General features: G+C 38.9%; 2 protein-coding genes across 10 annotated transcripts in view; one reads left to right on the top strand and one right to left on the bottom strand.

The window, feature by feature from the left end:
- Positions 1 to 10,751, top strand: part of dennd2c (DENN/MADD domain containing 2C) — a 28,724-nt gene extending 17,973 nt beyond the window's left edge. For 6 of the 9 annotated variants that reach the window (XM_081608549.1, XM_017305828.2, XM_081608547.1 and 3 more), the window contains 4 exons: positions 3,161 to 3,269; positions 4,115 to 4,357; positions 9,894 to 9,980; positions 10,056 to 10,751. In XM_081608549.1, coding sequence (XP_081464675.1) covers positions 3,161 to 3,269; positions 4,115 to 4,357; positions 9,894 to 9,980; positions 10,056 to 10,087 — 471 coding nt within the window. In that variant the 3' untranslated portion in view covers positions 10,088 to 10,751. Of the gene's footprint in view, positions 1 to 3,160; positions 3,270 to 4,114; positions 4,358 to 8,716; positions 9,982 to 10,055 lie in introns of those variants that run through there. The other 3 variants (XR_014088085.1, XR_014088083.1, XM_081608548.1) reach the window with 3 other exon arrangements.
- Positions 865 to 22,643, bottom strand: part of ptpn11b (protein tyrosine phosphatase non-receptor type 11b) — a 93,056-nt gene continuing 71,277 nt past the window's right edge. The window contains exon 16 of the mRNA XM_008413161.3: positions 865 to 4,335. The gene's annotated coding sequence lies outside the window, so the exon portion shown is untranslated. The remainder of the gene's footprint in view (positions 4,336 to 22,643) is intronic.

Below are 22,643 nucleotides of genomic sequence, written 5' to 3'. Positions count from 1 at the left end.
AGGACAAGAGCCCAGAGCAAAACCACACTAATATTTTCATAATCAATCTCCCACATATCATTCACACTTTAGTTTGTTCTGAATCCTGTTACATTTAAAATCTTAGAGAAAAAGACCATAACGCTGTATAAATGTTCTGATGTGGTTTTGCTGTTTTTCTGGAAAACACACTTCAAAATCTAAAACTGGAACTTAAAACACTTTTCATTATTATTCATCCAGAATCACACACACACTGTGGTGAATGTAGTATTCAAGTTAGGGGGGAACCGATTTATCGAACCAGATTTCTTTAATTTGGGGAGATCGGCCAATACTTGCATGTGAAACTGATCTTCTCTACCTCAGTAAAGGTCTAGACATCAGCCTCTGTCCTCTTCTGCTTTACAGTGAGAGGCTAGAGTGTGAGCCCTGCCCACCATGTCATGTCCAACGAGAGTTGTGTTACAATAGTCGCCCCACTGCTGCCAACTCACCAACTTTCCTTCTATATTTAGCAACATTTCACTCAAAAAAGTAATTATCGGCCAAACTCAGCAGATCAGGTTTTTTTAAAGATCAGCCAGAAAACTGAAATTGGTGTTGCTCCAATTCAAGCTGTGCTCTCCAAAGCAGGATCAGATTTAGGACAATAGGGGCCCCTGGGCTGGAGCCAGTTTTGATGCCCTATTTAAAAAATAATATTAAATCTTTCCCACATGCAAATTACGGAACGTTAATAGGTAGGCCAACACATTAGCAGGTATGAATTGATGGTTTAAAATTTCTGTCAGATTGTCCCATAGATGTGAATTAAGGTCATAGTTTGTAAAATATTTGAATCTTTAATAATTAAAAAAAAAACAGTATTAAAAAAGCACAAAATGCAAAATGAGCCCATGAGTTTAATATGAGGTAGAATGAAAAACAAAAAGATAGAACTAGAAACTTTCTGAAGAAATTTAAACGGGGCCTCAAAGTGTGCCCGACGGTTGGAACCCAGCGTTCTGATGCTAAAAATTAGCATCAGTGCTACAGTAAGCTACAATGTACTCAATTCCGTGTGGAGAGTCAAAAGTATGTTGAGTAGTATGGACTCACTCCATTCAGTATGTTAAAATTTGTGTATAAGCCAAAATTTGCCAAAATGCTAATGTTAGTCTAAATGTTGCCAGTGGCATATGGGATATAACTAGCATGTTGACTTACAATGGCTTCCTCCATTCAGTGTGCTAAACATGGCTAATAAATACAAAATAGCTAAAAAGCTTATTTGAGGGAAAAGGCTACTGCTAATGTGGGCAGTAGCTACATTAGCAGTGTTTGTGCTAATCCTAATGCACTGCCTTCTGATTTTTACTTTTGCAAAAGTAGAAGTCACATGTTTACTTTGTCGCTCTTGATTACCAGAAAATGAGCTCATCTCTTAGCAACAGATTAACAACAAATATTATTGTTCAAAAAATGTAAGATTTCTTCTGCTCTTTTTCTCTTATCTTACACTATTTACTACTAATTGTGCAGTTGGTAAATTTGGGGCAGAGAAAATTCTATCCCTGCTTTGAGTCTAAGGCCCCGTTTTCATGACAACGATTTCGGGGGAAAACGGAAGAGTTTTGTTGCGTTTGTAGTGTGCATTTACACGAAACCACCGAATGTTTTCTCTAACAACAGCACAGATTGAAAACGGGTTCCAGAGTGCGATGTTTCTGAAACGTATTGTTTTCCTACTCACAATACTGTTTCCCCATCAGATACGGCTCCCTCAGCGTCTCTTCACCGCTCCGCACCGCCCAGGTGGCAAAATACACGGCTGCTACCAGCCCCGGCTCCAGACGGGTTTAACAGGGGGGCATCGACTTATTTTGGGGGTCAAAATGAATCTACGTAGCTGAACATAGACAACAACACCAGCAGCCTACAGGCTACTTGTTAACAAGCTTAACGTGCTGTATTGATATTAGCTAGTCATCTTTAAGCTATCATCACCTGCATCCAACAGCTTTACTCAACTCAGTCGGTTAGTTCGGGGAAAAAACTGCAGTTATTTACGTTTTGCTGGGTTGCTGCCATGATTCTAACACACACCTGCGAAGCAGCAGCAGCAGGTCTCCTTCACTGCCTCACAGGTGTAAACCCAGCGCAAGCGTCTCAGCTTTCATGTTGCGTTTGAAGGCGGCTCGCAAAAACAAGTTACGACTTGTTACCAACGGATTAAACTGTTTTAACTGCTGAAAAAGGTAACAGAGGACACGGATATGGGACGCACGGGAACTCCTATTTTATCAAATTGATATAGGAATAACAGACTGTTGGCCATTCCAAGGTCAAAACAATAAACAGCTTCCAGTCCGGGGCTCGCTACAGACACAGTGAAAGCTCAAACAAGGTGTCTCAGCAAAGTTATCCCACTTTTTCCAACTGCATGCGCCCTAATCAGACGCACACAATGCGTGTTTTTTCACGCAAATCCACATGCCTTCAATAGTACAACTTTTTTTTAAACACATGCGCACTTTCAAAGTTTCAAAGAACCTAGCACCAACTAGGCGCAGCGACAGCATTACACATTTTCGATGTGTACCGTTACTGTGTAAACAGAACGTAATTAAAACATTTTCGTGTGAACGATCCATCAAAAACGGAACAAAAGTGCCGTTTTTGTTGGATCGTTGTCGTGTAAATGCCCCCTCAGGCTACATTCACACTGCAAACTGAATTGACCGAAATTGCGATTTTTTTGACGTAATACGACCTGTATCGGATCTTTTCACGACAGTCTGAACAGCACAGGTTGAATTCTTTTCGAATGCGACCGATGCCACAAAACTGTGTCAGAATTTATTTTGATTTGAATCTGGCTCGTTTTTCGCTAATTACGTCACCATGGTTACTTGAAATGCCAACAGAAGTAATAGCCTGCATGCCGAGACACAGACACATGTGGGGATGCATGCAGCAGTATGAGCTGCATTAACCGAGAAAAGGAAGCGGCAGTTATTTTGAGGTGTAGAGTGCCTTCATGCATTGCAGAGAGGCATTGCTCTCCTATGCTTTGCTGTGGCAGGCCCCAATAAAAGCATGTTTTTGTTAGTGCCTCTGTAAATGTCTTAAAGCTCAAAGTAACAACATGGAGGCTGATGCAGACTGGATGTGAGTGTCTGCCTGCTCTGTGCTGCAGCTCGGAGATGAAGATTGCATTCTGCCCAGCAAACTTCAAGCGGCGCTGCTGCAGGTCCTGGAGGACAGAGAGGACATCCTGAGACAGGACAGTAGAGACACATTTGAAGGTCAGTTTAACCTTCACTGTTTTACCTCCTCATGGTGTCAGCAAACCTCAATGAGGTTTTATGTGGCAGAAAGCAATCAAAGAAAAGTGAAATGTGGTTTTTGACAGAACTTTCTAATTCTGAGTTACACATTGTTGGTAGTTTAACTCTGCATAATGCTCTAACTTTTTCCAAAAGTATTTTCATGTCCTACATGCCAAGTGCTGTGTGGTGAAAAGCTAATCCTTCACATAATCCTGGAAACAGGGTGCAAAACGCCTGGTTGGATCTAGCCCCGCCTTCAAGACGCAGCTCCTCCTCAGAGATGCAGTTTTCAAGCTAACGAGCTTCAGCCCCACACAACAGCTCCTCCCACTCAGCTCCTTCAGACTAGCCAGTAGCAATTAGCAAACATCTGGTGGAACTGCTGAGCTCATTATTGGAGCTACTGCTCCATGAAATGCTGGTAAAAACGTTGTTAAAGGGTTAATAGAGGCGCCATGTTGGGATGACTTCCTGAAGTCGGAACTTCAGAAAGAGCAGGAGCTTCTTAAAGAGACAGATGCCCAATTTTAAGTCACATTTCTTTTAAGTCATATTTGATATTTACAGCATTTTTATAAAAACTGGGTGTAAAACAGTTAGTTTATTGTGTTATAAAATTATACATTGTTCCTGGACAAAACATGATACTGTCCCTTTAAGATACATTGACCTGTGTTGTTTTAATGTGTGAAAACCTGAAGGGTTTTTATGTATATTTGCAGGGCAGTGTGATAAAGAGGATGTAATAGATTAATTAGCTGTTTTAATGAAGTAGCTGTGTTTATTGGCGGAGTGTTTAAAGCTGCTGTCTGCTCCGTCAGAGTGTCCAGCCGACCTGAGCGCCCTGCTGTCCGAGGCTTTCGTCCGGTTCTTTGTGGAGCTGGTGGGCCACTATCCTCTGCACATGGTGGAGGCTGCCAGAGGAGCCAAGGAGCTGCAGAGAGAAAGCTTTCGCAAGTCTCACCCCTCACGCGGAGTTCGGCAGTTCCTGCAGCTCTTTATGGAGACACAGATGTTCGCCGGCTTCATCCAGGACAAAGAGCTGCGCAAGGGAGGAGGCAGAGGTGAAGATGTTCACAACCACAGCAAAACTCATTTTTAAGCGCTCAGTTGATGTCCTCTAAAACAAACCAGATTTTGCTCATATAAGTTAAATGAAACTCTCTAACGTTAGTTGGTAGTCAGACAGCATTTAGTATCAATAAATAACAGGAACTTTACTATTATTATTAGTTTTTATGTTTCCTGCAGAAGGATCATCCAGATCCCACTTTATTATTTTCTTGTTTCCCCCAAAATCCACAACATAATTACCGTATTTTCCGCACTATAAGGCATCTAAAAACCTTCAATTTCCTCAAAAGCCGACAGTGCGCCTCATAATCCGGTGCACCTTATATATGGACCAATATTGAGCCACAACAGGTCTAGTAACTACAGTAAGCAGCCGCCGACTTCATTTTCGCCCGTAGAAGAAGAAGCGCGCGGTGCATGCTGGGATAGTGGTCAGAATTCTGGTTTGTTAATAAAGTTTGACTGACCTATCTACCTACCGACCTGATAATCAGGTCGTCTGCAGGTCATTTAGCACCACGTTCTCCACCAACATGCTGTGTGCGAACGGAGAAGGATGACCATCGTCCGGCCACGCCCCGGCCCAGTAGCGGAAGGCTCTCCTCGCCGACCGAGGAGGAGGGAGGGGCAGGGAAGAGAGACAGAGACTGCGGTGGCAGCGTGTCGGTTGGTCTGTGTTACCCAGAAAGCAGTTGGGCACAATATGCAACACCGTGAGGGAAACAAGGTGAAGGTGTGTCTTATAATCTGGTGCGCCTTATAGTGCAGAAAATACGGTAGTTGTGAGGAAAAAATATGAGGGAATGACATTTCATATGAGATATAATATTCTGCCAATAATTCATATGTGTCTAGTAATTCAAAATTCAAAAAACAGCTTTAGAAAGGCCAGCTATATATTTAATGCTTTCTAGAGGTGTGCCAATCATTTCCATGAAAAAGTGTATGATAGGCAGTGGTGGAGAAAGTACTCAAAAAATGTACTTAAGTAAAAGTAAAACTACCACATTAACATTTGTACTTAAGTAAAAGTAAAAAAGTACTGGCTTTTAAAAATACTTAAGTATTAAAAGTAAAAGTACTTGCTGAATGGATTACCTAATCCCTAATACAATATCATTAAGTGAACTGATTGTATTTAATTTTAATACATCAGTAATGTACCATTTTAATGAACAATGCCACAGATAAAGCATGTTTTTATTGTGTTTACTGTGTAACATAGTTTAGACTTAGATATGTGATTCTATGCATCATAATTTCAGGGATGGAAACATCTCGTCTCCTGTCCTAACATAACATGAACTTCACTTTTTTTTGCCACTAGTTGCTTTTATTTTGAAAGAAATTCAACAGAAAGGGTGAAAGTAGGTGGTTGGGGGAGGACATGGAACCAAGGAGCCAGTAGCAGAGTTGTAGTCAAGACCACCAACCCAAGACCAAGTCAAGACCAGCACCCCGTGCTACATGACACAAAAAAATTAAGTTTTACCTATCAAAATTGCTTCTCAAATTGATCTGAAAGATCCACATTCCCATAAAACACCTAGTTATTAAATACTTAGAGCTGAAATAAATTTAATCAGTAAAGATCCGTCCAGAAGAATCGGATCGTTCCTGAATGTCATATCAATGCAGACTTTGGTCACAGCGTTGTCCCATATCTGCGACATGTCAGTCAACACCTCCACTCAATAATTCTGCGCATGAGTGACAACTTTTTTCCATCGCAGATGCAACATGTGTCTCTCTTTGTTAGCATCACGTCCACAGATCTTACCTTTCTTTAAGCTTTCCTTCCAAGTGATGCTAAAAGTTGGACGAAGTCTCACCGTCTGTGAAAGCGAAGCGCTGCTGATTTTACATGTCGCCATAAATATGATTTATGCAGCGATATTATATTAGACACAGACTTGGACCCCCACCAGTAGAACCAGGCTCTCCACACGAGCACGTGCACCCACACTTAAGCACCCCTCCTCGGACTAAACCCAATAGCACGCGGGCCCTGGAAGGTCGTGCCCCTGGTAAGGTAAAAGTGAGTTGGGCAATGCTGCACTGACGCTCAGAGGAAACCACTGCGCATGTCTGGAGCTCCGCGTGCGAGTAAAGGTGGAGCCGATGGGTGACAACAGACACTAAGTCACGTTATTGCTGGGATTTTACGGCGCCACCTTAAGTGCCTCAACTTCACATTTTAACGGACAAAGCGACTTGGATGTAACGAGTAACGCGACAGTTTTGTAGAAATGTAGTGAAGTATAAAGTACAGATACTTACTGTAAAATGTAGTGGAGTATAAGTAGAAAGTCCCCATTATTAAATCTACTTAAGTAAAGTACAGATACACGAAAATTGTACTTAAGTACTTCCCACCAGATGATAGGTCATCGCGGATCACTGTCTCTTGTTGCCGATCATCTGCATCTCTCATCGCAGCCTGCGTGTGCAGCTTATCCACTGTTTCCTTCACACTGCGCAAGCGCGCAGCAACAAACTCTAAGCAATGTGTTGAGGAACTATAACGTTCAGAGTGAATGGAGAAGTTTGCGTGTTGCACAGAAGAAATACTTTAGGGGTGAAGAATGTCAAAATGCAACAACATAAAGAATCTAATGTGACATTTAAAAAACCAACACCTGACGGAGTTTGGCTACATCGAGGATCAATGCAGGAAAAAAGGACATCCGGAGCGGCCAGATAGCAGCGCACAACTACCAACACTCACCCGGAAAACCATGACGGTCAGAAAGCTGCACAAATAACCCAAAAAATGATCTAAGTAAAGGAGCTAGCAGTGGGAAATCCCCTGGTTCTGCTTTCGCTGTTTGACCGCCGACGGAGCGCCGTTCTTACGTCAACCGCGTTTCCCCATCAGATACGGTTCCCCCCATAGACATCGATACGTAGACGCCTCATGGAGCGGGCCGGTAACAGCGTCCGCCATATTGAATGTGGCCTATGTGCCAGTAAGCTAATACAGGTAAATGACCCAAACACGCTTTTTCGGCGCGCTTATCTGGGGACCTACGGACACCGTGAAAGCTCAAACAACATGCTTCGGCAAAGCTTTCTTCACGTTTTTGCGTGAAATTAATAATAATACTAATACTACTACTAATAATAATAATGTATATATATATATATATATATATATATATATATATATATATATATATATATAACGTGCTATATGAATTAAAAACAGGGCAATGCATTTTAATGCTCAATATTACCCATCACATACCGTTCCTGTTTCTGATATCATGAAATCCTACCACTTTCTGGAGAAAGCTGGACTCAAGGACATCACAGAGGCTCTCATCCTGGCCGCACAGGAACAGGCCCTAAACACCAGAGCAATAGAGGCTCAGATCTACCACACCAGACAAGACCCAAGGTGTAGGTTGTGCAAGGAGGCCCCTGAGACAGTCCAGCACATAATAGCAGGGTGCAAGATGCTGGCAGGGAAAGCATACATGGAACGACATAACCAAGTGGCGGGCATAGTGTACAGGAACATCTGTGCAGAATATGAACTGGAAGCCCCGAGATCAAAGTGGGGAACATCCCGAAAAGTGGTGGAGAATGACCAAGCTGAGATCCTGTGGGACTTCCAGATCCAGCTCAGACAATGAGCTTTCACGGTGTCCGTAGTTCCCCAGATAAGCGCGCCGAAAAAGCGTGTGCTTGTTACGCGCGTGCTTTCTCAGTGCTCTACACGAGCACGCGCATATTTTGCCGCGTGGGCGGGGCGGAGCGGCAGGAGGAACCGTATCTGATGGGGAAACGTGGATTGACGTAACACCGTTTCTGCTCCACTTGCAGTTCACACTCGCACCGAATGTCTGCTTAAAGCTGCAGCATGTAACTTAAACAAAAAGAGAAGAGTTTGTATGTATTAAAACTTTCTCTATGTTCTAACATAAGACAGATAATCTCTGGAAAAATAGTTGACGTCGTCTGCCTCCTCCATGTGTTCTACAGAATTACTCAGCTCGGTCAGAACCCACCCAACAGGACCAGCATTAATCAGCTGGCCATGCTTCACAGGAAGTTTTGATTTTGTAATTAAGGATTGTTTATTTTCATGCAACCTGCATTTGACTTTGAATGAATGTTTCTTTTTTACTTGACGTTATTTGATTTCGACAGTGTTTTGAGATTTATTTGACTCATGTATAATTTATGGTGCTGAGAGCCTTACTGTTAAATATTGTTTTACTGACTGCAGGTTTTTCACTTGTCCTTCTGACTGAATAGCTGCTGTATTGTGCCTGCAAATATATTTCATCTTTATGTATAAATTAGGTGAATTTATTACCAGATAATTTTTTCCATTTTGCCAGATTGCATAGTAGCATTTATACATAACACAAAAAATGAACAGCCAATCCAGGTGATGGCCAAAGATCGGTGACCGGCAGTAATCGATCCCTCAGAATCGGCAGCAGAAAACCTGATCGGAGGATCCCTAATATTTTCATTCTCAGGTCATTACTGTCTCCTGTAAAAGTATTCTCACCCTTTGTTTTCTTTTCCCCACATTTTGTCCCGTTACAGACACAAACTTCACTGCATTTTCCTGAAACTTTATGTGACAGATCATCATAAATAAAGGAAAATAATAAGGCTATAACTAATGACTATTTTAGTAAAAATTAAAAATTATTTTGGTTGATCAGCTAATCCAATAAAGAAATTAGGTGCAGATTTTCTATCTCGGGTCAAGCTTATTTTATGTAATATTATTATGCATTAAAAGATAGATATAAAGAAATAATTTAAGTCCTTTTTAATGACAAATGAAACATTTTATTGCTTAAAATGCAACAACACAGCATTCTTTTTGTTTATGATTGATCATTTGTAGCAGGATGCATCTGCAGATAAAATATATTTCTTACATCAACATGTGAAATTTAAGACATTTCTGCTGAACTTAACATGAACCATTTAATAACATTTTATTTATTACATCATTTGAACCAGGTGAAGATAAAAGTGTGAGCCTTCTGGGCAGAACATATTTACAGATTTTTATTTATATCTTAAATACAAACTGCATTGACTTTTAAACAGTTTTGGCTTAATTACGGCTCTGAGTATTTTGTTCTTCCAGCTTTTTTCTGAATCTATTTACTCCAGTTAACAATTAATCGATCACCAGATTAGTTGAGGATTATTTCAATAATCTTTTCATCATGATTAATTTGATTAGCGGTTTCAACCCTAGAAAATAATACAGTATTTTCATTTAAAACAATAAAATAAAAATCTGAAAAGTGTGGCTTTCATTTGGATTCTCTGTGTTACTCTAACACCTGAAAATAAAATCCAGCTTTTTCCTTCTGAGGGTCACCATGTTTTAAACCTGTTTGAAAATTTTAGTTAAACTACCTTTAAAACTTTAATTGTGCAGCAGTTTGAGAGAACGTGTGAACATATTTGCCCTTAGTTGATGTGGTCTATCAGCTGATGTTTATCTCTGATTGGCTAACCTCTCTGTCCTGGCTCTCCTCCCAGGGCTCTATGAGTCCAGAGTGGCCGAGTATCTGGATTCGTGTCTAGAACCCGAGCCGAGTGGCGTGAACAAGTTTCTCAAAGGACTGGGTTCGTGTTGCTCTCTGAAACATTCACTCTCACAGACTTCATCAAAGTTAACCCTTCCTGTTCCTGCTTTGTTAGGAAACAAGATGAAGCTGCTCCAGATGAAATGACAGAAAACATTCAGTAATCACTCACCAGAGGAGAGACTCCAGGTTTAAAACCAGAGCAAGCGTTTCTGCTGGCTGGCTCAAGGAACCATATGTGGAAAGTCTTCATGCCGGGTTGGGAACCTGCATGTCCGATGGCACCACACACACTTCACCTCGGATCAGAACTCGGAACTGGAAACACTTTACTGTCCGTCTCCTCCTCGGAGCCGCTCAATGAGAGCCAGGCGCTGCGTCTTGGTGAGAGTCCAACAACGCTCCAACCTGTGGTTGTGATTATGAGCTCCATTTTAATGGAAACTATTTACTTTGAACTTCCAGTCAGGAACATGTAACTTATCAGTCCTGTAAGTACTTTAAAATTGTGAATGACGTGTGTGGTTCCAACCTGGAGGATTTTATTCTCTTTTAAGTACAATCCGTTATTCTTGCTTTTCTTTCTACTTAAAACTAAAATTTTTCTGCTTGATTTTTCTCTAATAATTTACATTTGAGATCCAACTGAAGGGTCTCGACTCTCGCAACGTTTACTATGTGAATTTAATGTTTGGTTTTGTACCTGCTGTCCTTGAATTTCTTCAAATGAACGTATTTTTCTTTTTTTTTTTTTACATTTTGCACATGTTCAAGACTGTTGTACAGTGTTAGTAAAATGTTTTTTTATAAAGCTGGGCGTGTTCTTAAATCTTAAATCAGTATATTTGCAGTGACCCTACAGAACTTAACACATTTGTACCTGTGTGCATGTAAATTCATTAGGGTTTATTTGTTGTAGTTCAGGGCTGTCCAAACTGCGGCCTGGGGGCCACTTGCGGCCCCAAAGTGTGATAAAAATCCAACCTTCCTGAAAGTGGAGCCGATGGACACTTGTAATTTTTACACATTTACATATTCTGAAATGAAAGGTTTTAGGTGCAACACAAAGTATTTTTACTCCGCTAACCTTGTTTTTAGTTAAAAATAAATATTCAATTACTTTTTGGTCTGTAACAAATCCGGACACCCATTTATTAAAATTAGCTGGATACAGTGAGGGTCTTAGAAGAGAGGTGTTTTTATTAGAATAGACAAAAAACATTTTCTAACAGGATAGAAAATATTCAGACCAAAAAGTAAAAACAATAACTGGACACCTTTCTGTTAAGGCCAAAATGTTACTACTTTTCTCAAAGTACTAACATGATTTTCTTCAGTGTTTATTAGTTAAACACACTCAGGGGCCATTTTGTTTTTTAACTTGCAAATTTTGGCCTGTGGTGCAAAAGCTTTGGACAGCATAATTGTCGCCTGATCTTTGAAGGTGATGCAGTATTTTTCCTGGCTGATAGATTTTTTTCTCTCTAAAACGGTTACAGCTGATTGAGCAAATTACAAAACATATCCTCTGCTGGTTCCAAGATTGTTTTCTCACCTACAGAATTGCTATTCAGCCATTTTTTTCCCGAGTTTGAGATATTCATCCTAAAATTGACTAACTCGTTTTGCTGAGTTTCATGGAGATGCTAATAAAACTTGAGATGTTTTCAGATGCAATTTTCATGCTGTGCAGCATCCAGGCAATGCAGTAAATATTAATGACCACACGAGGGCGCTGGCTCTTTATGCGTTTACTGAAGATATCGGGAATAATATCTTCAGAAACTTTATGTTTCTGTCCGCATAAGAACAGATTCTGTTTTTCCCACATGCAGCTTCTTCCAACAGATTGTGACATCTGGAAAATTGTTTGACATTTTTTGTCATATTTCTCGTTACTGCTATTATTATGACCTCTTCTTGTTTTATCATTAAACAATTTTGATATTTTAATTAGACTTAACCACAGGTTAACTGGGGAGTTTCAGCCCAACGATCCAAAACTGTGACCTTTGACCCAGTTCATAATCACACTGTTCCATGATGGTGGGAAAATCCACAGAGCATCAAGAAAGTTGATGTTTGAAGCTGCTGGTTAAAGGAAACAGGCTGAAGGAATGAGCTGCTGTCCAGCATGAGGAAGCTGGAAGATTTTACATGTTTTTGTGTCTCAAACACACAATAAAGTCTTAGTTGCTCCTAGTCAGAGAGTCTTACCAGGAGCAACTGTAACACTATTCAATCTTGAAAAGACCCCAAAAATTTACTTTTTCTCTCTTTCAAAGAAATTTACATATGGATTTTATTTGTAGACTCATTAGACCTTTTCATAGAAATCCAAAGGTTGTTATACTTTGTAGCAAGAAAAGGATATTCTAAGATACTTCATAATGATAATAATCAATTTTATATACAACGGCCTTTATATCTCACCTTCTTAGTACAAATGCACAAGCAGGATCATCAATAGATAATCAAGTCTCTATTATCTATTTATAAAAGAAGTGTACAGGAATTTTAAAAAAATATTGAAATTTTAACCTTTCTATGCATGATTGATATTCAAACTCAGAAAACTTTTAGAAAAAAAATACATCTTGACAAATAAACTTCAGTTTTGAGAAGTCAAAAATGTTCTCAATTTTTTTTGTTTTTGAGAAAATCATAAATTTTAAAGACAATTTTTTTTACATCTTACCCTACCCATTTTGATATCATCCCGTCTCCTTGCCCTAATTTTTTATATACCTTTTTAGAAAAAACTCAACTTACCCTCTTTCAACATCTTTTTGGCAATGTTTCTTGTTGAAACACATGTATGAGGAGAAGGAAAACAAATTTTTCTGCTTTTATTTTTAATTATGTCAGTTTTAGTCCTCCATAGATGCACCAGCTGAAAATAATGATTAAATGTTGCCATTTTGATACCCTGGAAGGTGTGAAAACACCTGAATTATCTTCTGAGTCTGATCTCATTTGAACACCTCAACAGGACCAAACCTCATCACACATTTCCCAGTCAAAACCAGTATGGGCTACAGAGTGTTGCAGCTGGTAGCATTGTTGCTTTGTCTGTACTGTGTATATGCAATAAAAACACATGAAGGGCACATGAAGCTCAAACTGAGGCTCGGAGGAGAAAGAAGCAAAAGGACTGATCCAAAGGTAGATGAGAACCTCAGATAGTGTAAAAACACAAGAATAATGCTCTATTCTGCTGCACAGCAATATAAATATGACCTTCAGTCATAAGAAGACACAGAGGAGTGGCTTTGTTGACAGACTGATAGAATATTGGAGTTTTTGTATTTGCTGAACAAAGATGTTTTTTAAAACATAGTTTGCAGAACTTTATGAAATCAATACTTCTCTAAATAGATTCATTATATTTAAAAAAATGTGTCAGAGAGCTTTTCAGAGGGAGAATGAAGCATAAATTGAAAGAGCAGAAAACTCTAGAATTATTCTCCGAACAGTCTGAAAATAAAAAGGGGAAAGAAAACGGTTTGTTTTCCCCCTGAGGTATGGTCTTATGAGCATACCTCAACCATCAGAAGGTCATTTAAAGGGCAGACATTAAAGATGCTCCCTACTCTCAAAGTATTCAAATTCAATTGATAAAGAAAATTAGAAGCTGTTTGCAGGAACAAATGGAGTCTTGACAAAAGTTCAGTCTGGAAGTTCAGTGTTGTCAGTCAGTTGCTATGGCAACGGCTCTGGACGTAACGTAGCCGACACAAAGTGAGAAAAGAGAAGAACGAGACTGGTTTTAGGTTATTCTTCACTTTGTGGTACTAAATGAATAATATCTTCATCTCCAGGTTTGATTTAGTTGACCATGTTCTACCGCAGCAGCGCTACATGTTAAAGAATCGTCTTTCCGTCCTTCAGCACTGTGCGCATGCGTGGAGTTATACGTCAGTGTTAATATATAAACCCCTTTTAAAGTTAAAATCTATTTAATTTTTTGTTTTAAGATTGAAAGAACTTCAGTATATCAGTATTTACTAATTAAGCTGCAGTTGCATTATTAGCTAAATATTTTTTTATTCAACTAAAAATACATTTACAACAAAACAATAATAATACGAAGTATTCCTGTAGATTTTCTCAAATAATGAAGGTATTGTGCTGAGCAGTAAATCCCTGATTTCTCATCTTGTTCATATTTTCACACAGAACAAAAACAGATCCTGACCCAAATGTTGACAATATATTTAGTGAGTAATGTTTTTACTTCTAAAATGTACACATAGAAAAATATAAAAAGCTTAAACAGTTCTCGTTAATCTGTGTGATACTGAGAAAGTTGAGACGAAAGACAAGGACTCCTCTACTGGAGCATTTACCATGAATGCTGCCTCTAGCCACATTCAGAGCATGTGAATGAGTCAACAGACGTTTTGACATTATTCTCCATAAGTCTCTTTGCTTTGCAGCATTAAATTATCTCAACATGCCAAAACAGGGAAGGTCAGTGATGGTGAAAAAGATCCTTTTCCAAGACCTCATGCGAATTAGGCTTGTCATGGAAAATTGTTGTCATGACAACCTTTTGGACAACTTGGCTGCAAACCAGATCATAGTTTCTGAGAAGAGTGAGCCCCTCCTCCACTGGACTGTAACTTCTTGGTTTGGTGTCTGAACAACAATAAGACGAGTAATGAAGGGATTTATTTCCTTCTTCCTCCACAAATGATAAGCAACAAAATTACTACACACGGACAAAGATTAGTTGATGAAGAACGTGAATGTTTTTACTGCATGTGAGCCATAAAGATAAGTTAATGACTCCACAAGATTACAGTAAACTATAAAGTAGTCCCTCGTGTGCTTGTAAACCAATATACTTGGTGTTTACCTGCTTAGTTTTTGATTTAATTTTGACCTCAACAATCAGATGCAGATATGACCTACAAACTTAACAGATCTTGATATGTTCACTTAATCCTAACTCATAATGTTTTTGTTTGAATGTAAATTGAAATTGCTTTATTTTTCTCTTTTTTTAATCAAATTGGCATTATATAAACATCAAGCAGATCTTTCTGTTGCACTCCTTTAAATTAAAGCTGTATAATTTCATGGATGTTAGGAGTTTATATTCAGCAATGACCTACTCTAAGAAGCTGTACTGATACTTTTAGAAAAGCATCTCACATATAGTACTCATTGATCTTATCCATATTTATTTAACATATAAAAATCCATTTCATTTTTTGCATCCAGTAGCATAGCCAACACACTGGATTCACTCAATTGAGAATATTTGTTTTTCTTGTTTTTCTACTAATGTAGTTGTTTGTATGTTATGATCGATAGGCATTTGCTGTTATATTTTAATTACATTTAAGCCCTGAATCATTGTGTAATTGCTATACTCAGGTCTTGCCAAACTCAGTTCATTTCATTATTGCTAGAAAGGTGAAAACATTCCCAGTTTACTAAGAATCCATGTTACATAGCGCCTGTAACTACAAACTGAACAAATTAAATGCGCTGCTTGAAACAGGCTCTTGCAAAAATCTTAAAATGATGTTTGTAAGAACTATTACAAACCATGTTTATGGCCTAGCTATGCTAATTATAACTTGAACTGAAAGTGTTCCCCTCAGGCCAGATATGAGCCTGAGAGGAACTGGCTCCCAGCTACGACTGGAAGGCAGCAAAATCTGACTGGTTTAAATGTTCTTTACTGGTTTCTGTCTGTTTTCCAAATCCCACTCTTTCACATGGATGTTTAACATTTTCTTTAACTCAATTCAACTGAATTGAGTTAAACAATTCAGTTGTGCCGACATTTCTTATGAATTATAATAAATAATGTTATAATAAATGTTGGCACAAAGCACAGTAAGCTCAGTAATTATTCAAAACTGCAATTACAAAATTTTGGGAAATATCTACAGATGAGACATTGTGTTACCTCAAAATTTTAAAAGACTGTAGAAAATGATATATTGAACTACGTATATTAGGATGCCGCATGATTGACACACTGCCTCTCAATTTTATAAGCTGTTAAGTTATAATTTGAGTAATGAATTGTCAAATATTAAACTTTTATGCCAGAGAGATTTGAGAATAGAGTATACAAAATAAAAATGGTTGAATGTGCTGTCAGAGTAGTAAATATGTGAAAGAGGTCAGATGTAATTTTATACAGTATAAAGTGCTACATAGATATTATCATATACGCCTACCAGCCTTTTCTGTTTGTGTTTTTGCTTTATGTGTGATAATACTCAGAAAATCAATAAAAAAATGTCATTACAAAAATACTGCAATTACGCTTTTACAAAAGCTTAAATGAAGCTTCTGCGCAAATTCAATGGAAGACTCTTTAGCCTCTAATCAACCAGCGCCTCCCTCTCTTCTCCCTGAACCTATCAGCGTTGGATCAAGTCTCGCTTCAGCCAATCATCGTTTGAGCTCCAGTTGAAAATGACCTCCTGGCCAATGGCCTCCTCCGCTTACCAGCTGCGATCAACCCACCTCCGCCCCATCTCCACCTTCAGCTCCTGACTCTCAGGCCACATCCTTCTTCGACCGCCGCCACCAGTTCAGGCCCTGAGGGGTCTACATTCCTATGCAGCATCAGGAATGTTTATCGAGCTTATTGAAGTTACAGCTCGACGTCCCCGGCTGGGGCCTGAACGCCAAAGGACTTTAATGTTTATTTGTCATTAAACTTTCTTTAATGGCTTTCTTTCTCTGTCTGAGTCTCTCCAGATTGAATTGACATTGTTTTAATATGCTAAAGTTCCTGATGAACTCTGTTGATCCAACCTGAAATTGTTCAGTGTTGTCTTTCCACTGAACCCCATTTTAAATACTTTTGTTTGAAAAGAATAATAAAAGACCTGAAAACGTTGAAAATGTGAAAAAGTTTGAGGCGCTCTTCGCGTTCCACACTTTTCAGATCAAGTTTGATGATCAGAACTCGGATCAAAATGTGCCAACACTGCAGGGTAGCAAAGTAAACACAGCGAGCAAGAAGATTCCTACAAGCTCAGCGTTAACACAAATGTAACATTGTGTTTATTATCTTCCTGGACAGAGCACACACTTTGTGCCCTGAAACTATCATCTTTCTGTCAGTCCAAGTAAGGAGACGGTAAACATGGTGTTGTTTTATGGCCACAGCTCCACGTGCTCCGGCTCGACCCAAACCGTCCCAGAAAGATAACGCTCCGCTTCAGAAACTCACCTACTTAAACTTTGATATGTTTTACTGTCGGGCCGACTTTCATGCATTCAAGGAAGCGGAACAAGACCACTTATCGTTTAGTCACATTTCTCAGTCGTTCCCATGAGTGTGCACAACAGAACGGCCAATAAATGACCGTGCCGAGGTGATATAGCAGTATTTGTGTTCGGGTTACTAAATAACCAGGCCAGTTAGGCAGCTGTTGCTGAACGGACATACTATCCCTACACAGGCATTAGTCGTTATCATGGACCCAAATAAGTAAATTAAAACATGAAAGACAAACACATTTATTTGATAATGAGCTGCTTATATTTCCGAAATACTTTCTAATCATTCTTGTGGGATGCTGACTCGAAAAGCAGCCTCACTGAGAGTCGCCTCTGTGGCTGGCGGTGGTCAGAAACAGTCGCTGTCAGCTCCTGTGTGAAGACAGTTCAGCAGCAGCACCTGTTAGCTTATCACTGCTGCATGGAAATTAGCCGCTGGACGGATTCTCATCTCCTACAAAGCAGCTCACACGAAGCACGGCAGCAGCATGACAGCATTTCTGTGTCTTCTGTATCGATGCCGTGGCTGCTCTGCCAGTCTGAATCTGTAATCTGGAGAAAACGGCGCTAATAAAGGCTCCATTTTAATCTGCAGATTTTAGGATTCCCAGCAGGGCTGATCCCAGATTTTATGGGGCTCAGGGCAGAATTTGATTTGGGAAACTACTTCCTGTCAAGCCCATCAGTAATCTAAGAAAATTTGGTATTGGACAATAAATTAACAATATATCACAATAAACGTAATCAGGATCAATATTGAATATCTAGAATAGCGGTTCTCAACGTGGGCGGTACCGCCCCCCCAGGGGGCGTTCAGAGGACGGCAGGGGGCGCTGGCGGACATCTTTACAAAAGGGGGGCGCTGGGATGCCTTTGGGGGGCGTTTGGTCGAAGGTAAACTTTACACCTTAAATGAACAATACCAGTTTAGACTTTGAGCAACTTGGTAAAACTGTATTGTGTAACATTAAACCATGCTTGGCTGCAACTGTATCGATGGCAACTCTTCTTCTTCTATTCAGTGTTTGTTAGCTTCTGTTAGCTTCTTTGCGCAGCTCTGTTCTCCTGCTACTGGTAGCTAAAATCACGATAACCTCACTGTGTATCCCTCTGAAAAATGAACCCATTTAAATAAAGAAATAAAGAAATCCCTCCATGGGTGATTCCACGATAGAGAGCGTTCATTTTATAGCGTTAACACGGAGCTGTAAGTGGTCCGGTATGAAACAGGGGTGATAGAACAACACAGCACTTTTAAATTTCAATAATCAGAATGCAGAAATTGTTTCCGTTGTTTTAAAAAGTTTATGTCAGTCTGCCTTTTCCCCATTGATATGGTTCCCTACCGCCCTGCACCTTAGGGGATAAAAAGAAAAAGAAAAAAAGACGCGCACATTACGCAAAACTCTGAAACGGGAAAAGCGGTACTTAAAACGGAGCGACGAACTAGATGTGAATTATGGCATAAAAACAGAGAATCCGACGCTGAACAGTGAAAAATCAACACATGATGTGAAGCACATGACGATTAGGAGAACAAAATGCAAGAATAAACTAAGAAACTAAAGTAAATACAGAGAAATAAACTGGTATGGCAAGACCTCTAGAGCAAGAATAAACAGACACTATTTCCAGATAAAAGGTAAAATAATATTGTTGAAGTGCCATGGGTTTGTTGAGACCACATCTAGTACTGAGAATAAATATATCTTACAGACCATAACAGTAAATAACTGATCACTTATTTCTGTTTTTAATTAGATTTGATATATTTATTCCTTCAATATTATTTTTCATGTCAGTGTTAATGTCATGAGGCTGATGACTCCATGACACTTTCAGTTTGACTCATTAGGATTTGATTAAGAACCAGATTTGTTCTTTGTAATTTCTGTCCAGTAAAACTATTAATCTATAATCAATAGACAGATCTATATAAAGATATAATCCATGTTTCTGTCTCATATTTGTATGGCATTAAAAGGATCTGGAACTTTTGTGTTTCTACTGAAAGCTCTGGTTTGAACAATAAATGCCATGTGGGTGAAGTTTTATGGATGATGCTCTGATGTCCCATTCTCCTGAAGGCAGCACAGAGCTGCACTACCAGAAACACTGAAGAGAAGAAGAGTTATGATTAATGTAGTTACAGTTCTATCCATGTTTTAATGTTGCAGAGCTCAGTCGTTTCTAAAATAGTTCAAAGTTTAAACTGGCATGTTGAACATCTTTTATCTGGTCATTTTGTGAAATATTTAACAACTAGAAAATGGCACAAAATAAGAATATTGTTTCCACTCTGATTGGCTGCTGTTAGACCTACCAATTTTAACTTGAATGTTCATTGCATTTTTGTCTTTGCATCCGCCTGAATAAAATGTACTTGCGACCCCGCGGTGATTTATGTTTTACTAGTAAGGATTTCATATTTGTTCATTACTTTGTAGTAACACACATAATTTTTATGTAATTACTATTATTTTCCTTTGTTAGCTATACTTCAAACAGTTCTTTTTTTTACTGTTTTACTGCATTTCCATAAAAGTTTTCCAGTTGGAGACAAAGTAATAGCATTCAGTTCATTATTATTATTATATATATTGTACATTTATACATATAAATGTGGTAAATGTCATGACCAATGGTTAGATTATATGTACTAAGTGTCATTCAAATTTAAAGAAATTCAGTGTTGGTGTGAAAAACACATTTGGCGCAGTTTGGAGACATTTTTGGATAAATGACCTCTCCACCTGGGACATTTCTCAGTAAAACTGTTGTGTATGATACACTAGGTCAAATAAAATAATATTCAAGCAGATAACTGGAGATAGCACATGGCAACGTTTATTCAGGAACCAGGAACTTCGTCTTCTTTTTTTTACATGTTCAGCTCACATCTCATTGTGCACAGCAACAGCGCCACCAATGGCGATTTGTTATATTGCTTTTATCTTCACATTTACAACCGAACAGCCTCCAACACATAGGAGCATAATCATACCCAAAAGTGTGTAACAATCTTAAATATAGAGGTTTGTTCTTTTCTGGAACACCACAAAAACATTTATAAAACACTATATTTTTCAACTGAGTGAGTCCAAATTTGGTGAACCTTTACCCAACATGTAGATTTACAAGTCTAAACTACTTTTTTGTGTGAAAAATAATATTTCAGTGATGTTTTGCAATGTTTATTTATAACATTTTTGTGAGGTACAAAATGCTACATTTATTGTATTTAATTCAGGCAGGGTAAAAGCTACAATAGTATTGACACCAGGAAATCATTCTTTGATGTCTTACCTTTACAGAGGTACCAAAAGTTTGCACTTTAATCTGATAACTGTGAGGCTATTAGTGATTTATTTTTAGATGCTTACAAAGCCCTTTCCACCCTTAGGTCTACATTTTACCAGTATTAAATATTCAATTTCTGTGCTACAATCCGTGGTGGTCTCGTGCCATCCCTAAAAAGATAACATCCTGGGCGTTTGCCCATATTGCTCATGTCAGAAACCACCACTGTCTGCACCATTAAACATAGCTATTGAGGCAATGCCCTGATTGTAAATAACGTTCAACTATGAACACTGACCAAGGAGCAACAAGCAAGAAGTAACCAACCACAAGGTGCTCACCGTGACTGTTCTCGCCCTCTCTCTGGCTACATGAAGCCAGGCAGTCTGACACCATGGCACACATTACAGCTGCCACATTGAACGAAAACAATCAAAGAGCAATGTGCATGCTCTGCAAGCTCTTTCGTTCTTGTGTTTTAGTTATTTTTTAATTTAAAAAATATCAACGTACATAATTAAATAAAATAATGATAGCTACTGCAGTGTACGCAGAGCATTACAAGAACAAAGAACGGGTGTTCTGTCAGGTCAGATCGTCATACGCTTAGCACAAACTCCTGGCTATATCTGTCAGTCATTACCATATAATTTCATTTAATCAGCAACATAGAATCATGACGTAGATCGTCATACACTTTGTTATTAACAGTTGTATGGCATTCTGACTTAGCGGTTAAGTAGGTTAATGAGTTTTACACGGCATGTGTAGTTGACTCCAGCTGCAGCCAGAATACACTTTGCAACCACGACAACGCATGTATATCTATATAGTTATCATTGAAAATTATTTAATGACTTATTTTCGTCATAACTTGTTGCGTATGGTGAACCGACAACTCCTCTGACGGTCGGACTTCTTAATGCGCATGCAGGCATGGTACTCACTGCATGTATGCTATTCTGACAGCGTATGGTAATCTGATGGAACAATGGCTCTCAGTGACACTCCAGTCCTATCTAATAAGTAAAGAGTTGTGCAGAAGAATCGGACTATTTCTGAATGTCACATCACTATAGTGAGTGACTTTTTTTCATCACAAATGCCTATGTGTCTCTATACAGCTAGCTTTGCTAGCATCATGTCAACGGAGCTTACCTCTCTTCGAGCTACTTTTCTAAGTGACAAAAAAAGTTAGACATTGTTCCCACCGTCTGTAAAAGCGAAGCGATGCTGAGTTAGCTGTCGGATTTCTTATGATTTATGCAGTGCTATTCTATTACTGACGATTAGACGACAACTTCTACCGCCGAGAGAAAATCACTGCGATGGATGGATGGATGGATGGATGGATGGATGGATGGATGGATGGATGGATGGATGGATGGATGGATGGATGGATGGATGGATGGATGGATGGATGGATGGATGGATCGTCAATTAAAAAAAGTTTCACTGTGAAGAAATGTAACATCATGACAAAAACAGTCAGTTAGATTAAAGCTGGTAGCCAGACAGTCACTGATCCTCTGTTTGGACCTGGATAAATTCTGCTCTGTTTGGTTGTAAAATTAATAAATATAAATCTACTCTACTAAAACAAGCTGGCATCACATCTGAGCTCTACTTATTTGACTGTTTTGGTATTTTTATTTAGTCAGGTTACTTTTCAAATTGCTGCTTCAAACGTGGTCCGGGTGTTCTGTGAAGCAGAAAGTTTGAGCTGTAACTCAGAAAAGCAACATTTGGCTACAATAAAACAGAGACGTTTCTAAAAACTGCCAGGAAACAGCCACCTCTGGCTCAAACACCCAAACCACTGCAGCTCTTTTGGTCTGGTTTGATTTACTTTATTGTCCCCAGAGAGCAACTCAGTAATAAGATAAATAGGTTCTGGTTTATTTTGCTCTTTAGAGGTAAGTAAACCTGGTTGTTGGTGGCAGTAGTCTGATCTTGCCTCTTTGTGACCTTTTGTTCTAAAACCTTGAGTTAATTCTCAAAGTACCACCCACATTTCAAAACTTAACTTTTCTCCTAAAACTCTTTTTATTTACCAGGAGGAGGTTACCAAACCAAAAAGAAGAAGAAGAAATCATTCTTTAAAGGGGTTGATCATCATTAATAGCATTCAGTTTAGTCTCCG

The sequence above is a fragment of the Poecilia reticulata genome, chromosome 7 (genome assembly GCF_904066995.2).
Source record: "Poecilia reticulata chromosome 7, P_reticulata-male-v2, whole genome shotgun sequence".
Lineage (NCBI taxonomy): Eukaryota > Metazoa > Chordata > Actinopteri > Cyprinodontiformes > Poeciliidae > Poecilia > Poecilia reticulata.
This window is presented reverse-complemented; position numbering and strand designations above follow the sequence as displayed.